A 15,333-nucleotide genomic window follows, 5' to 3' on the forward strand; every position below is an offset into this window, starting at 1 on the left:
ATCATTTTTAAATGACTAATTAAGTGGTATTAAGTACATTATAATGTTGTGCTAATGTTGTGCAATCAACATCACCATCTATCTCCAAAGCTCTTTCTGTCTTGTAAAACTTAAAACTCTATGCCCATTCTCCATTACTTTCAAGCCCTGGCAACCACCATTCTATTTTCTGTTCCTATGATTTTGACTACTCTTAGTACTTAATATGTGGTACCATCATATAATATGTCTTTTTATAACTGGTTTATTTCACTTTGTTAATTTTCTTAAGGTTTATTCCTGTTATTACATATTGCTGAATTTCCTCCCTTTTTAAGGCTAATATTCTATTGGAGATATATATTTAGACTTTATTCCTTCGTTCTTACTTTAGTTTGGCAGGACAAAAAGTCTTTTGATTATAGTAGATCTAAATTCACAGAATGCAGAAAACATGTCAGATTCATCTAGGAGCACATCACTCATAAATATTCATCTAGAAGTCCCTCATAAATTTTCACAGTGTTCAGAAAATTTACTTAGGAATATTCTTTGTAAAGCCATATTTCACAGACTTTTAAGCCTAATGTAATGATTGGAAATAGCTCTTGTTTTTGTGCCTGAATGTCTTTAATGGATTATGATACCATCTGTTTAGAATCAGTATTTCAGAGATAAAGAAGAAAGCATTTGGGGTGAGAAATGATTGCTATAACTTACTCTTAACACAAGTTCCAGAAATCATTTTCCATGCTCCTTGTTTCAACAAGACCATAGCATAGTGCATCTTAGTTCCCAGACTTTCTCATTGTCTAGAAATCAAATCATGTTCTGACTTTTTTCTTTTTTAAGTTTTTCACCAGCTTATTTCAAGTCTTGGTAACTTTTTAAATTTATTTAATGGATTGGGTTTTTTTTTTCTATCTTAATTTTGATTAGCTATTTTATACCTCCAGAAGGAGATAAGAATTTATTAGGTGATCAGAGCTAAAATTACTGAAACAGAGTCTAAAAGAACAATATGAAGGATCAGTGAAACAGAATTGGTTCTTTGAAAAAATAAACAAGATTGATAATAAGAGGCAAAAATGGTGCTATTACAATAGATACCACCGAAATCCAGATGATCCCCCAAATTGAACCTAGAGGATTAAAAAAAAAAAAAAAAAACAACCAACAGACCAATGATAAACAGTGAAATTAAAGCAGTAATTAGTCTTCCCAACAAAGAAGCCCAGGACTGGACAGACTCACAGATAAATTTTGCCAGACCTTTTAAAGAAAAGCTAACACTAGTGCCCTTCATACTATTTCAAGAAATGGAAAGGAAAGGAACATTTATAAACTCATTCTGTAAAGTCAGTGCTATGGTTTGGATAATAGGTATCCCCCCAAATCTGATGTGTGAAATAATACAAGAGTGTTTGGCAGTAAAATGATTGGGTTATCAAAGCCCTAATCCAATCAGTGAATTAGTCCCCTAATAGGAATTAACTGGGTGGTAACTGTAGGCAGGCAGAGTGTGGCTGGAGGAGATAGTTCCTTGGAGACATGCTTTTTGGTGTGTGTATTTTGTCCTGGGTAAGTGGAACTCTCTTGGCTTCCTGGTGCCATGTTCCCAGCTGCTTGCCTCTGCCACACACTGTCACCATAATGTTCCGTCTCATGTCAGGCCTCAAAGAATGGACTCATCCATCTGTATATTGAGACCTCTGAAACTAAGTCCCAAACTCCTCTAAAATTGTTCGTGAAATCTTTTGGTCACAGCAGTGACAAAAAACTGACTAAACCAGCCAGATAATGCCACTACTAGAAAAGAAAATTATAGACCAATATCCTGCTTTGACACCACTGCATTGGAGTGAAAAAGGGTTATCTCATTACTACCAGTATGTAGTAGAAGTACAGGCTCCTCAGGTGGTGTTCATTGATTCTCCATGGACTTGTATTTATCAATATATTTATTAATATATATCAATATATTTATCAATATAGTTGCAATTAATAGTTCCTTATTGCCTAACAGATATGAAAGCCCTATGTGTCTTTTTCTGAAATGAGCTGGGAATTAGAGCACGGTGGTTCAAGCTTGGCAAGAATAGAAATCTAATTTTTGTTTTTTTGGATTACCGGTTATATAAATGAAGTTATTATATTATGTGGCATTTTAAAACTGGCTTCTTTAACATAGCATGATGTTTTCAAGGCTCATCTGTGTTGTAACATGTATTGGTACTTCTACCACTGAGATACATCCTTAGCCCCTCCATTTTTTTCTTTACTAATAATTTTGTATCTTGTATTACAATATCAGGAAAGGAACCCAAGATATTTTGTAGTGTTTTTGGGCTCTTCGAACCATACCTAGACTTAAGATGTGCTTCTACTCTTATTCTTGGCTTATTTCTATAGTCTTTTCATTAAAATGATAGGGCTGATAATTAAGTTACTTGAGAATTAAGGTTTGATGAATATTAAACCATTATTCATTTGAAACATTGCTAATGAATAATTATTTATAGTCATGAATTTTCTATTCATAAATTTACCTGTGATTTTATTTACTTAGAAAAAAGAAAGTGAATGCCTGCAATTAAAAATTTTGGTGCTTCGCAATGAACTGGAAAGACAGAAGAAAGCTTTGGGACGGGAAGTAGCATTACTGCATAAGCAACAAATTGCATTACAGGACAAAGGTGAGTTGAAACCCCATATAAACAGTGTAACTTCCACATTCAGTAGGTTTTCTACATAGGCTCAAATAGTTATCTTTGTATAAATATATTGATAGAACAATCTTTAATTTTAAAAGTATTTTTGAGGAATTTTGAAGTTGATATACACAGAAGAGTATACAGATTCATACATACATATGTGCAGCTTGAATTTTCACAAAGTGAATGCACCCATCTAAGTAGACCCTTATATCAAGAACCAGCATTGCCAAGACCCCCAAACCTTAGAAGCCTTCACTTCCTCACTTCCATTCAGTACATCTCCAAACAGATCAACCATTACCCTGACTTATTAAACCAAAGATTGGTTTTACCTAATTTTGAACTTTATAGAAATAAAATCATATGTAGTTGCCTTCTGTTAAGTCTGTTGAGGACCCTCTGTTCTGTTCCATTAATTTGGTTTTCTACCACAGTTTCACTGTTTGAATTTTCTTCATGTTATAATAGGTATTAATATATGTTAAAGTTCTTAAGTATATTGTTGTTTTTTAAGTTCATCTTTGTTATTTTGTGACCTTTTGCATTTTCATTGAATTTCTACACAAAGAAAAAAAAAGTTTTGCAAGGAGTTTGAGGGAACTGCTTTGAGTATATTTATCAATATAGTTGCGATTAATAGAATCTTTACAATAAATCTGTTGTCCCAAGAAAATGATATATTTCTTTGTTTATTAGATCTTCTTCAGAAAACATTATTGAAATAAAGTAGTTGTTAGTATGTGGATTTTTCTCATGATTAATTGAATTTATTTTTGATTTTTTATATTTTTTGGCACTATTGTAAGTATCTTTAAGTTTTATTTTCTACATGTTGCTGCTGTATAGATATATAATTAAATTTTTAAAGTAATACTGATTTTTTATTATATTGCATTTGAAGAAAAATTTACCAGAAGCCTGATCCAAAGATTAGCATTTGTTAATGTTAGAATTCTGACCTTGCAACCATAGTTCTTGCTATGATTATTTATTTGTTATAATTTGATGACACTGTAATCAAATAATTAAATTGTAATTTCATTATAGTTTAACTTTAATTATATTACAAAGATATCAAAATTGCAAAAAAAAAAATTGTTGTTGTTTTGATACCAGGAATTGAACACAGAGATGCTTAGCCATTGGGCCACATCCCAGACCTTTTTATTTTTATTTTTAATATTATTTTTTAGTTGTAGTTGGACACAATGCCTTTGTTTCACTTATTTATTTTTATGTGGTGCTGAGGGTCTCGCATATGTGAGGCGAGTGCTCTACCACTGAGCCACAACCCCAGCCCTAGCCTTTTTAATATTTTATTTAGAGACAGGGTCTTGCTGAGTTGCTCAGGGCCTAAGTTGCTGAAGCTGATTTTGAACTCATGATTCTCCTGCCTCAGCCTCCTGAGCCACTGGGATTAAAAGCATGTGCAACCATGCCTGGCACAAAAATTTTAAACATATTTACTGAAGTCTAATTTACGTACCTATAAGTCACCATTTTAAAGTATATTATTAAGTCTTTTTTTAGTTAATTCTCAGGATTGTGCAGTATTCACAACTCAATATTTAATTTTTGCTAATTTCTTCTAAAAGAAAACTGATACCTATTAGGCTTCATTCCATATTCCCCCTATTTCCAATCCTAAGGGAACACTAATCTATTTTCTGCCTCTATAATTTACCTATTCTGGGGATCTCACATAAATGGAATTATATACTATATGGTATTTTCACGACCAACTTCTTTCATTTAGCATATTTTTGAAATATTTTCAACCATACTGTTAGTATGTATCTGTACTTCTATAAATTTAATAAAGTATTAAATTATATGTACATACTACATTTTATATATCCATTCATCAATTGATCGATATTCAGGTTGTTTTCACTTATTCTCATGAATAGTGCTGCTATAAAGTGTTTTAGTCCTACTGATGTTGTTAATCTATGGACCATACTTCATATAGCAAGGATATGTATGATTTGACAAATTTTTAAACTGAAGTGATCTTTAAAAATAGGAATAAAACAGTTTTATATCATACTTTGGTGGGTTTCTGTACCATTAAATTTCAACCCAAGATGCCTTACAAAAGCCTCCTATGGTTCACTTCAACTGGAATACTTGAGCCACACTAAACTTCTTTTAGTTCCTTAAATAAGCTTTGCTATGTCTCATCTGCATTCAGTCCTTTGCTTAAATGCTAAGCATTCACTCTACCACTAAGCTATATCCCCAGTTTTTATATGTTTTTGAGATAAGTATTAGTTTGTATTTCCCTGAAAATATTAGAATCATTAAAAGGTTAGGATCTAGTTGACACTGTTTCCTCGTGTAAGTAGGAGATAGAGAGGTGCTGTTGGATTCACTCTGTGCCCACTGGAGTCTCTGTAGACTGGAATGATCACACGGGGGGGAGTGGGAAAGAGGAGGTAGCTGGATGCAGATCATCAAATATATTTATTAGTAGATCCTATATTAAAGTAAATTATAGGGATTGACCTAGTAACCAGAGACATTCTATGATATAGGCACTTGGTTCTGAGTCCATAAGCTCAATTAGAATATAAAATCACTAATATATGATATCTAATCTTTACTTTGCTACTGATTTTTGTAGACTGACTCTAAAGGAATTATTTAACTTCTGCATCTTTTTAAACATCTGTTCCATAAGGCTAACAGCCCATAATAGTGCTATAGGAATTAATTTTTATAAATATTTGGAAGAAACCAGGTGCCTATTATATATTTTATGTTTTTATTCATAAGAAATCCAATGCAGCAGAATGATTTATTGGAAAGAAGATAGAGAATTTCTGTCCATTTTGCTTACTTGCCTGAATGGCCCCATCACTCTGAAGAACTTTATTACTCTCTACACCCATGTTTTCCCTTCCTGTACCTCGGAGATGGTAGTTCTCAACTTGTGATCTAGAGCAACTTCCAGCTGAGTCATGACTGATCTTTTCAGTATTAATGTGTATATATTTTCATTTCTGGAAGATTTTAGTAATTTAACTCATGATATTTAATTAAAAAAATAAAAATAGACTTCCCCTCATTAGTGTCTGAAGTCATAGGACTTTCCCACTAATTAATTATGTTGTTTTACAGTCTTTGGTCCTAACCCAACCCCCATATCTTTTGGAGAAGCAACACTCTACCAAAATTAGTTTCTGGAAATTTGTTTTTAAAAATGATATGTAAAGTTGCTTTTCAGCATCCTGGTGCTGCTACACTGCAGAGCCCATGCAGTAACCCAGCCAAGATGCTGGAGAAGACCCAAACCCAAGACTAGCCCACAGAGGACGAGAAAGTGAAGACCTTCATCTTCCAAGCAGAGATTGCCTGTTGATGTTATTGATGATCAACACTTTCTCCTCAAAGAGATCTTCCTGTGGGAGCTGATTTCCAGGTTGTCCAGTGCCCTGAACAAAATCAGATATGATAAAATCAGATATGACAGATCCAGTAAGCTAGACTCTGGGAAGGAGCTGCACATTAATCTCATGCCAAACAAATAAAACCAAACCCTCACGATTGTGGTTACTGGAACTGGAATGACTAAGGCTGATCTGATCAATAACCTTGGTACTATAGACAAGTGTGGGTCCAAAGCCTTCTTGGAGGCTTTGCAGGCTGGTACAGACATCCCCATGATTGGCCAGTTCAGTGTTAGCGTTTATTCTGTGTGTCTGGTTGCTGAGAAAGTGACTGTGATCACCAAACACAATAATGATAAGCAGTATCCCTAGGAGTCTTCTGCAGGGGGCTCCTTTACTGTCAGTACTGACACAGGGGAACCAGTGGGTGGTAGCACAAAGATTGTCCTTCATCTGAAAGAAGATCAAATTGAGTACTTGGGGAAAAGAAGAATAAAGCCGATTGTGAAGAACATTCCCAGTTTATTGGCTATCCCATTACTCTCTTTGTGGAAAAGGAACGTGATAAAGAAGTCAGTGATGATGAGGCTAAAGAATACGATAAAAAGGAGGGAAAAGAAAAAGGAGCCTGTGACAAACCTGAAATTGAAGATGTTGATTCTGATGAAGAAGGATAGTGACAAGAAGATTAAGGAGAAGTATATCAATTATGAAGAACTCAACAAAACAAAGCCCATTTGGAATAGAAATCCTGATGATATCACTAACATGGAATACAGAGAGTTCTATAAGAGCTTGATCAGTGATTGGGAAAATCACTTGGCAGTGAAGCATTTTTCTGTTGAAGGACAGTTGGAATTTAGAGGGGTTGTTGTTGTTTGTCCCAAGATGTGCTCCATTTGACCTCTTTGAAAACAGAAAGAAAAAGAAAAATATTAACTTGTATGTATGCAGAGTTTTCATCATGGATAACTGTGAGGAGCTAATCCCTGAATATCTGAACTTCATTAGAGGAGTGATGAACTCTGAGGATCTTCTCTATATTTCCTGTGAATTGTTGCAACAAAGCAAAATTTTGAAAGTAATCATTAAGAATTTGGTTCAAAAAATGCTTAGAACTATTCACTGATCTGGCAGAAGATAAAGAGGCTCTCAGAGCTGTTACAATACTACACTGTCTGCTTCTGGGAACGAGATGGTTTCTCTCAAGGACTGTTTCACCAAAATGAAGCAAAACCAGAAACACATCTGCTGTATCCCAGGTGAGACCAAGGACCAGGTAGCTGACTCTGCCTGTGTGGAGTCTTTGAAGCATGGTTTAGAAGTGATCTATATGATCAAGCTCATAAATGAGTACTGTGTCCAACAACTCAAGGAATTTGAGGGAAAGACTGTAGTGTCTGTCACCAAAGAGGGCTTAGAGCTTCCAGAGAATGAAGAAGAGAAGAAACAAGAAGGAAAAAAAGACAAATTTTTTGAAAAACCTCTGCAAGATCATAAAGGACATCTTAGAGAAAAAGGTTGTGTCAAACTGATTGGTGACCTCTTCATGCTGTATCATTACAAGCATCTATGGCTGGACAGCAAACATGGAAAAAAATCATGAAACTCAAGCTCTGTAATCAGTTCAATAATGAGCTACATGGCAGCAAAGAAACACCTGGAGATAAACCCTGACCACTCCATTATTGAGACCTTAAGGCAAAAGGCACAGACTAACAAGAATGACTAGTCTGTGAAAGATCTGGTCACCTTGCTGTATGAAACTATGCTCTGGTCTTCTGACTTTGGTTTGGAAGATCCCCAGACCCATGCTAACAGGATGATCAAACTTAATCTAGGTATTGATGATACCAGTGCTGCTGTAATGGAAGAAATGCCGCCCCTGGAAGGAGACGACGCACATTGAGCACTGAAGAAGTAGACTGAGCTTCTGAAGAACCACTCATACATGTGTTCCCTACTTCCCCTCATTCCTGATATGTTTTTTTTTAAATATTTGTTTTTTAGTTATAGTTGGACATAATATATGTATTTTATTTATTTATTTTTATGTGGTGCTGAGGATTGAACCCAGGGCCTTGCACATGCTAAGAGAGTCTACTGCTGAGCCACAACACCAACCCTGTCATTCCTGATATGTTTCCATGGAATATTTTTGTTCTTTGTTTTTGTTAACATTTATTAAACAGTCTATATGACATGACATACTACTTAAAGGAGAAATAAGATTTCTTCCTACTTTTAGGTGATACTATGATATTTTAGGCACTAAAGTAGAGATAGTAATGCTTTTTCTAGTTTCATGCTGGCTTATTTTAACCAGGTTGAGATGTTTGTTCTAAGACATGTAACCTATTGTTAACTTCATAGTCTAAAGTATTTGCTACCAAGTTGTATCCCTAAGTAGACCATACCAAATATTTTGTCCCTGAAGTGTTCCACTATAGACCTCAATGTTTAAAAGAAAAATATTTGTTAAAATGGCTTGAGTTTCATCTTGTTATGATCCATGTTTTAAACTTTCTATCCCTTGTAGTTACCCTCTGTGCATGTACGTCCTCTAGAACCAAGTATTTAAACTGAAACAACCTGCTGGGAGAAACTCTCCAGGACTTGTTTTCCAAAGAAATATATTTAGAGGAACAAAACTATAAACCTTCCTAGGTGTTTTACAAAGCCTTTCAAAAAGTAGCTCATAAAAATAAATAAATAAATAAATAAAAGTAAAGCTTGTGAACGAAAATGTAGTACTCAAGTCAACAGTCAGTTTTCAAGAGTAATAAATACAGATGAGTTTTTAAAATGATATATAACACTGTTCTTAAGAAAAAGTATTCAGTAGAATCTAGGGCTCTCATAAACAGATGCTGAGTGGTACTTAGAAAGCATTGTTAATTTTAGGAAGAAGCTACTTTTAATACAATTGGTTTCTTGATAATTAGAATAACACATATGTATTACTTTACGTCAGAACATTAATAAAGATTATCATATTTGATCCTCAAAATATCCCTGAAAGCTAAGTAGGGCAAATGTTGGTACCTTCATTTTATCTATGAGGTACTGCAAAGTAAATGACTTGGCCAGAAATACACAGAAAATTGGGAGCAAAGATGAGATATGGACCCAGTTCAACTTCAAGTTCTGGGTTTTGACTTCAAGTTCTGTGCTTTTCTCGGTATTTCATGTCACCTAAAACCTTGAAAAGTACATTCATTTGAATCCCACATAAATTCTGTGAAACAGCTCTTACTGAACTCCTGTAACATGCCAAATATTTTAGATGTTAAAATAGTCCTTGCTAGGTGCATGCCTGTAATCCCAGCAGCTAGGAAGGCTAAGGCAGGAAAATCGTGATTTCAAAGCCAGCCTCGGCAAAAGCAAGATGCTAAACAACTCAGTGAGACCCTGTCTCTAAATAAAATATAAAATAGGGCTGGGGATGTGGCTTAGTGGTCCAGTGCCCCTGAATTCATTCTGGTTACCCCTCCCCCCACCAGATAGTCCTTGAAGATGATTCTTACTCCCTTTTCCCAAATGAGAAAAACTGGAACTCAAATACTTCCCAATATTACAATCAAGTGATAGATACAGATTCAAATAAAGTTTCTCTGATCCTAAAGCCTTTCTTGTTTCCACCAAATAAGATTAGGGCAAATGTTCTTTCTTTAGTATGTCTGACTTGTAAACTGACAGTTTATTATGTTTCCATCTGGCCCATGGACCAAGAGCTAGAGAACCTTTTCTGCTTTATTCCTTTTCATTCTAGGAAATAATGATTAAGTGAATCTTCCCCAAAGATTCCTTTGGTTTGTTAGCACTTAAGATCTCTGCATGAAAGATCTGCCATTTTCTGTTTGTCCTTAAGACAATCCATTCAACCTTTCTGGGCAGTTGGAGGGAATGTCCTGTTAGAATTCCCTAACCATATTCTTCTCCTATTAGATTTTCCACTTCCCTTTGGGAAGGGACAAGCAAAAGCAAACACATTGTTTTGATGACATAGAGTATAGAAGAGATCAGATATGTCAGGTTTCATTGCTCAGATTTAGGAAAATACATTCCTCTTAATAATTTCAGTGAATTAGAAGTGATGGTCAAAATATGAAATGCTTTATATGAAATTCCCAGTTTGACAAATTGACAGTTTCTTAAAAAAAAAAGAATCATAAAGTGTATTTGAGTTAATACTTAAGTTTCTTTCAAAAAGTCATAGGTTTCTATTTGAACTTATGAAGATGTTATTAAGCATCATATTAACAGTTTTCTCCTTCACTTAGGTTGTAAGGTTTTTTAATGAAAAATACTTCTCACAATTTTTAACTCTAGCTATACTTACTAGAAATAGTGGCAGAATTTAAACTTTATTGATCTGAATATGTTTTAATTGTTATAGTCATCTTATAGAAATTCCTAAATACATTTGCTTAAAATTTATTAATATTTTCCTTTCAAAAATTTCTAGACCTGAAAGCAGTATTTCTCTAGGATTTGCATCATTAACATTTTCTTACTTTTGAGTGTTAGCACTGAATGCCACTTGTGAGAGTTTGTGATGGTGGAGTTTGTGATGGTGGAGCATGGGGAGGAACATAGGGATCCTGAGCAAAGTTTTCATTTTATTTTATAAATGAATAAAGTTCTATACATTTGTAATGATTTATTCTAGTAATGCCTTCACTGGATGTAAGAAAGGCAGACTGTCATATTTAAATCTCCTCCTTCACCAGTGGAAGGTACAGATGTATATATGTCACTTGATGTATTTTGGTTTGTTGTAATTTTTTTTTCCATTTACTCCTTAAAAGCACAGGAAATGGTATTTCCAAATATGCATTTATAATTTGATGGTTCAACATTCAGGTAAAAAGATACCATAAGGTATGAAAAGGAAGTGGAACAACAACTCATTTGTTCAAGTGTGTGTACGCACATGTGCATGCTTGTGGATGCCTTGTCAGTTCATTTACTCATCATTTATGTAACACTTAAAAAGAGCTAGAAACTATGTGAGATGTTAGAATCATGACAGATGTGATAAGTATGTGACAGAGATATATAAAAGGTATTATGTAAGAATATACAGAAGGTCTGCATCTGAAAAATCAGAAGTCCAGGTGAAAGTGACATGCTGAGTCAGTAAGAATATGTAGTAGATAGTTAGGTGGGGGAAAGGTGAGACCTTACAGGTGTAGGGAGCACTTTATACACAAGCCAAGAAAGTAGAATAGGGAATTCCTTAAGCAATTCCAATAAAGGAGAGTAGTTTCTTAATTTAAGGTAGTTCCTTCCACTAAGGATTTAAGAAGTGTCCATAGAAGAGACTAGAGAAATGTTTTTAGTTGGCCTTTCTACCACTGTGACCAAAAGACCTGCCAGAACAACTGTAGAGGAGTTAAAGTGTATTTGGCATTCACTGTTTCAGAGGTCTCAGACATAGACGGCCAGCTTCATTGCTCTGAGCTGGAGATGAGGCAAAACATCATGGCAGATGTAGAATTTCAATCCAAATCTGATTCCTAAATCCATGGGCTTTTTAATTTAAGTGCACTGCCCCCATGTAATTAACCTATTAAGAACTAAAATTAGCTCTGATTTCAGCAGTCAAGCCAGTTGTATGGAAGGGTAAATGGTATCAATTGCTTCCCATTGCCTGTTACAAGGAAATTTAGCACTTATTGAAAGTGAGGAAAAATATTTCTCTTAATATTAGATCTTGAGAGAGATTAGCACACAGTTAATTATGTACACCATATTCAATATCAGAATGAAATACAGTTCATTGTAATTTTGTAAGTCATAGTGAGAAATATCTATTAACCCCTAAGAAGGGCAGTGTCATAAATAATAATACAAAAAGGCAATTTGTGGAAGAGAAGCTAAAGAATTCCAAATATATTGCTTTTTGGTGATCTGACTTAATTTGGAAAACCCAGAAAATCATAGTTTATTAGCTTTAATTGTAACTTTGACAGAAGCTGGCCATTGACCAATCTGAAATCAAACTGGTGAGAGAGAACTTGAAAAGTCTTGTGTTTTCTTTTGTTGGTAGAAGCAACATTCATGTTCTTCGTGATTAGTTTTACAGGAGCCAATGCTGACATTGGCTTATTAAAATTATAACATCTGACTTGTGTTCCTGCTAAATAAATAGGCCATCTTTCTTAGCAGAGAGAAACATTGGTGTATGCTTGGGCAGGGACAAGAATTTCAGAAAGCAGTTTTGGAAGATGGTGAGCCAGGCACATTCATTCACTGTTTTTCTCTCCCAAAGACCCATTGATACAATAAAGATAACATGCATAAAGGATAAATCAATGGTGATGGTGAAAACAAGACAGTACCATCAGACTCACAAAGATTTTGACACAGTTCTCTAAGTTATAAAGTAGATAGGACTGTGGAGGAATAAACTAGAGTAGAGAAAAATGCAGCCAGAACAGAAATGGAAAAGGCTACAGTGAGAGTTCCTGACATGGAGAGCACTCAGAGATTTCAAGCTTAGAATTTTCAAGTGTAGACATCAGGAACTAACTATGCAGTGATCAGAGTATTGGACCTGTTGGGCCATTCTCTTTCTCCTGTGTATCTGGAGTAATTCCCTATAACAACAAGCTTTAGCTGATTTGTAAACATAATTGATTCTTAACCTGGTTAGGCCCCATGGTCTAAGTGTTTGGAATGGTAGAATGGTAGAGCAGATCCCAAAGTGACTGTGAACTTTTATTACTGACCTAGAGAAAGACCTAGAGAAAGTCAGCTCTACTTAGGAGTGAAATACCCTAAAATAATACAACCCCAAAGCAAAATTCTCTTTATTTGATATTCAGTTTAAAATAAAGGTACTACCTTCTCTCAACACATATATCCTAAAAGGAAGCCTGATTGTCAGCTTCAAAGAAACTATAACAGTTGTCTATACTGAAACTATCTAATCATTCATTCATGAATTTGAAGGGAGAGACAAGGGTCATCAGATTATTGAAGAAAACAGCATAAATGGGATGAAGTTGAAAAAATAGAGTAGCTTGACTCAAAAGGAACAAAAAAATTAAAAATAAAAAGAACAAAGAAGAGCTTTTAAATAGTTAGTATCCTTAGAATTGACTTCCAGCCTCTTCCTGGGACATAGGAAACTGTATAAGGTCATAACTTTTCATGAAAATATCCGAGAAATGGGTCTCAGGGCAGCCACATAGCCCAATGTGTAAGGAAAGACACGCACCTCCAGTGAGAAAGGATATGAGTACTGATCACGAACGGAGAGCACTGGAAGAAGTTAGGACCACTGAATAAGAAGGTAAAATAATTCAACTAAAGCTTTTAACAAATAGTTATGGTCCAATGTGGGCTAGTATGAAACCCTAGCAATTATAAGGCAGTTCACACTTGCTACACAACATCTGCATGGTCCTCCATTCCATATTCAGAAGGAAGGTTGTAGGCAGGGCAGTTAATCCAAGGTTTACATCTGGAAGAGGGGAGCAAATACTATTGCAGGAAAAGCATAGTCTTTCTCTAAGAACAAAAGCATTAAACTTCTGGGAGAAGAGCTTCAAACTCTGCAGGCCCGAGAACAGATAAAAACTTCTTGTGATTAGCTGAAAAATAGCCAAATGCATAATTATAATTAGAAACTCTAATACCCATCTCTCAGTAATTGATAGAACAGATAGAAAATCACCAAGAATAAAAGACTTCAAAAACACTCTCAAATTACCACTCCCCTGAACTCTACCAGATTATACTTTTTTTCCTCAAGTATACTTGGAACATTCTTTTAGACCATATTTGGTATCATAGAACTTGTTAATAAATACAAAATAATTGAAATCATACAAAGCATGTTCTCTCACCAAAACAGAAATAAGCTAGAAGTCACTAATTCAAAGATATCTAGCAAATTTCAAATACTTAGAAATTACCCAGCATACCATATTAACTCATGAAACTGTCACATATGAACATGTGAAGGGATGCAAGCTTAGAGGAAAGTTAAACATTTGAAACTTGCATTAGGAAAGAAAGATCTTCAATCAATAATCAATAACTTAAAACTAGAAAATAAATCAGAATGAAGGGGGAAAATGAAGGATAGAATTCTCTGAAATTGAGAACAGAAAGAGTAGAGGATATCAATAAAACCAAAAGATAGTTGTTTGAAAAGATTATTAAAATAACCTATAGTCAGACTGAACAAGTTGAAAGAAAGCCAGCACAAATTACCAATATCAGGAATGGTAGGGAGAATCATTACAGATTCTACAGAAAGCAAGATGTTAATAAAGTTGTTATTTCAAATAACAATATGGTAGCATGTCACAAGGACACTGGAGCCTATATATTTACTATATATAAAATAATTATATAATAGTAATGAATTATAAATCATTGAAAAATAAAGAAGAATCCATGATTCCTCACTGGTAATAGTTAAGGGAAAAGGTAGAAGGACTCTTACTTAGAGAAGAAAGCTGAGTGCAACTAATAAATATGGAGGTTGTACTGGAGTTGGGCATTATTTTGCAACTGTGTAGGAAAGATTGATTCCAGCAAAAATCACAGATAAATGCTAAATCTAGGAAGAAATTTAGATGAGAAGCAGGAGATGTGTGTGTGTGTGTCTTTGTGTGTCTGTGTGTGTGTGTATTTAGATTCACATTTTTTTTTTTTTTTGGTAGTGATGCTGGGGATAGAACCCACTTTAACATCATTACTTCCAACTGTGACATCTTAGAAGGACACAATATCAAAAACCCTCCATAGAGACATCATTTCCACGGTAGTATTATTCCTTTTAGAATTTAAGTTGAGTTTTCTGAGGTATCTTCATATATTTAGTTTTTATCTGCCTGAGCCTAACCCCAACTTATTCAGTTTTATTACAGAACTCAACCTGTAACCAGTGAACTGTATTCCTTTAAACAGAAAAGTGAACTTGATATGTGTTGGAGGGATGATACCAGTGTGATTTCTAAGTCCTTGGATCTGATGAAGCCTATGGAAAATTATAGCCTCTCCAGTGACCCTTTTCTGGATTTGGATCTGCTCTTTTTATTTGAAAATCATTTCAGACTTACAGAAAATTTACAAGAAAAAGAATACAGAGAACACCTATAGTTTTCATCCACATTTTTTGTTTACATATTAACCTGTTAGCTACTTAGAAATTATATTTAATTTTCTTTTCTACCACATTTGCAAGGATTTTACCCTTTAGTCATGTAATTATATACTCTAAA

The 15,333-nt window shown here is 34.5% G+C and overlaps 1 protein-coding gene and 1 pseudogene across 2 annotated transcripts in view; both read left to right on the forward strand.

The window, feature by feature from the left end:
- Positions 1-15,333, forward strand: part of Uvrag (UV radiation resistance associated) — a 341,523-nt gene that overhangs the window by 180,880 nt on the left and 145,310 nt on the right. For both annotated transcript variants that reach the window (XM_026387330.2, XM_077797626.1), the window contains exon 8: positions 2,549-2,675. In XM_026387330.2, the coding sequence (XP_026243115.2) occupies positions 2,549-2,675 (127 nt within the window). The remainder of the gene's footprint in view (positions 1-2,548; positions 2,676-15,333) is intronic.
- LOC113181713 (heat shock protein HSP 90-alpha pseudogene) lies at positions 5,974-8,017 on the forward strand (annotated as a pseudogene).

This window comes from Urocitellus parryii, chromosome 4 (genome assembly GCF_045843805.1).
Source record: "Urocitellus parryii isolate mUroPar1 chromosome 4, mUroPar1.hap1, whole genome shotgun sequence".
Taxonomy (NCBI): domain Eukaryota; kingdom Metazoa; phylum Chordata; class Mammalia; order Rodentia; family Sciuridae; genus Urocitellus; species Urocitellus parryii.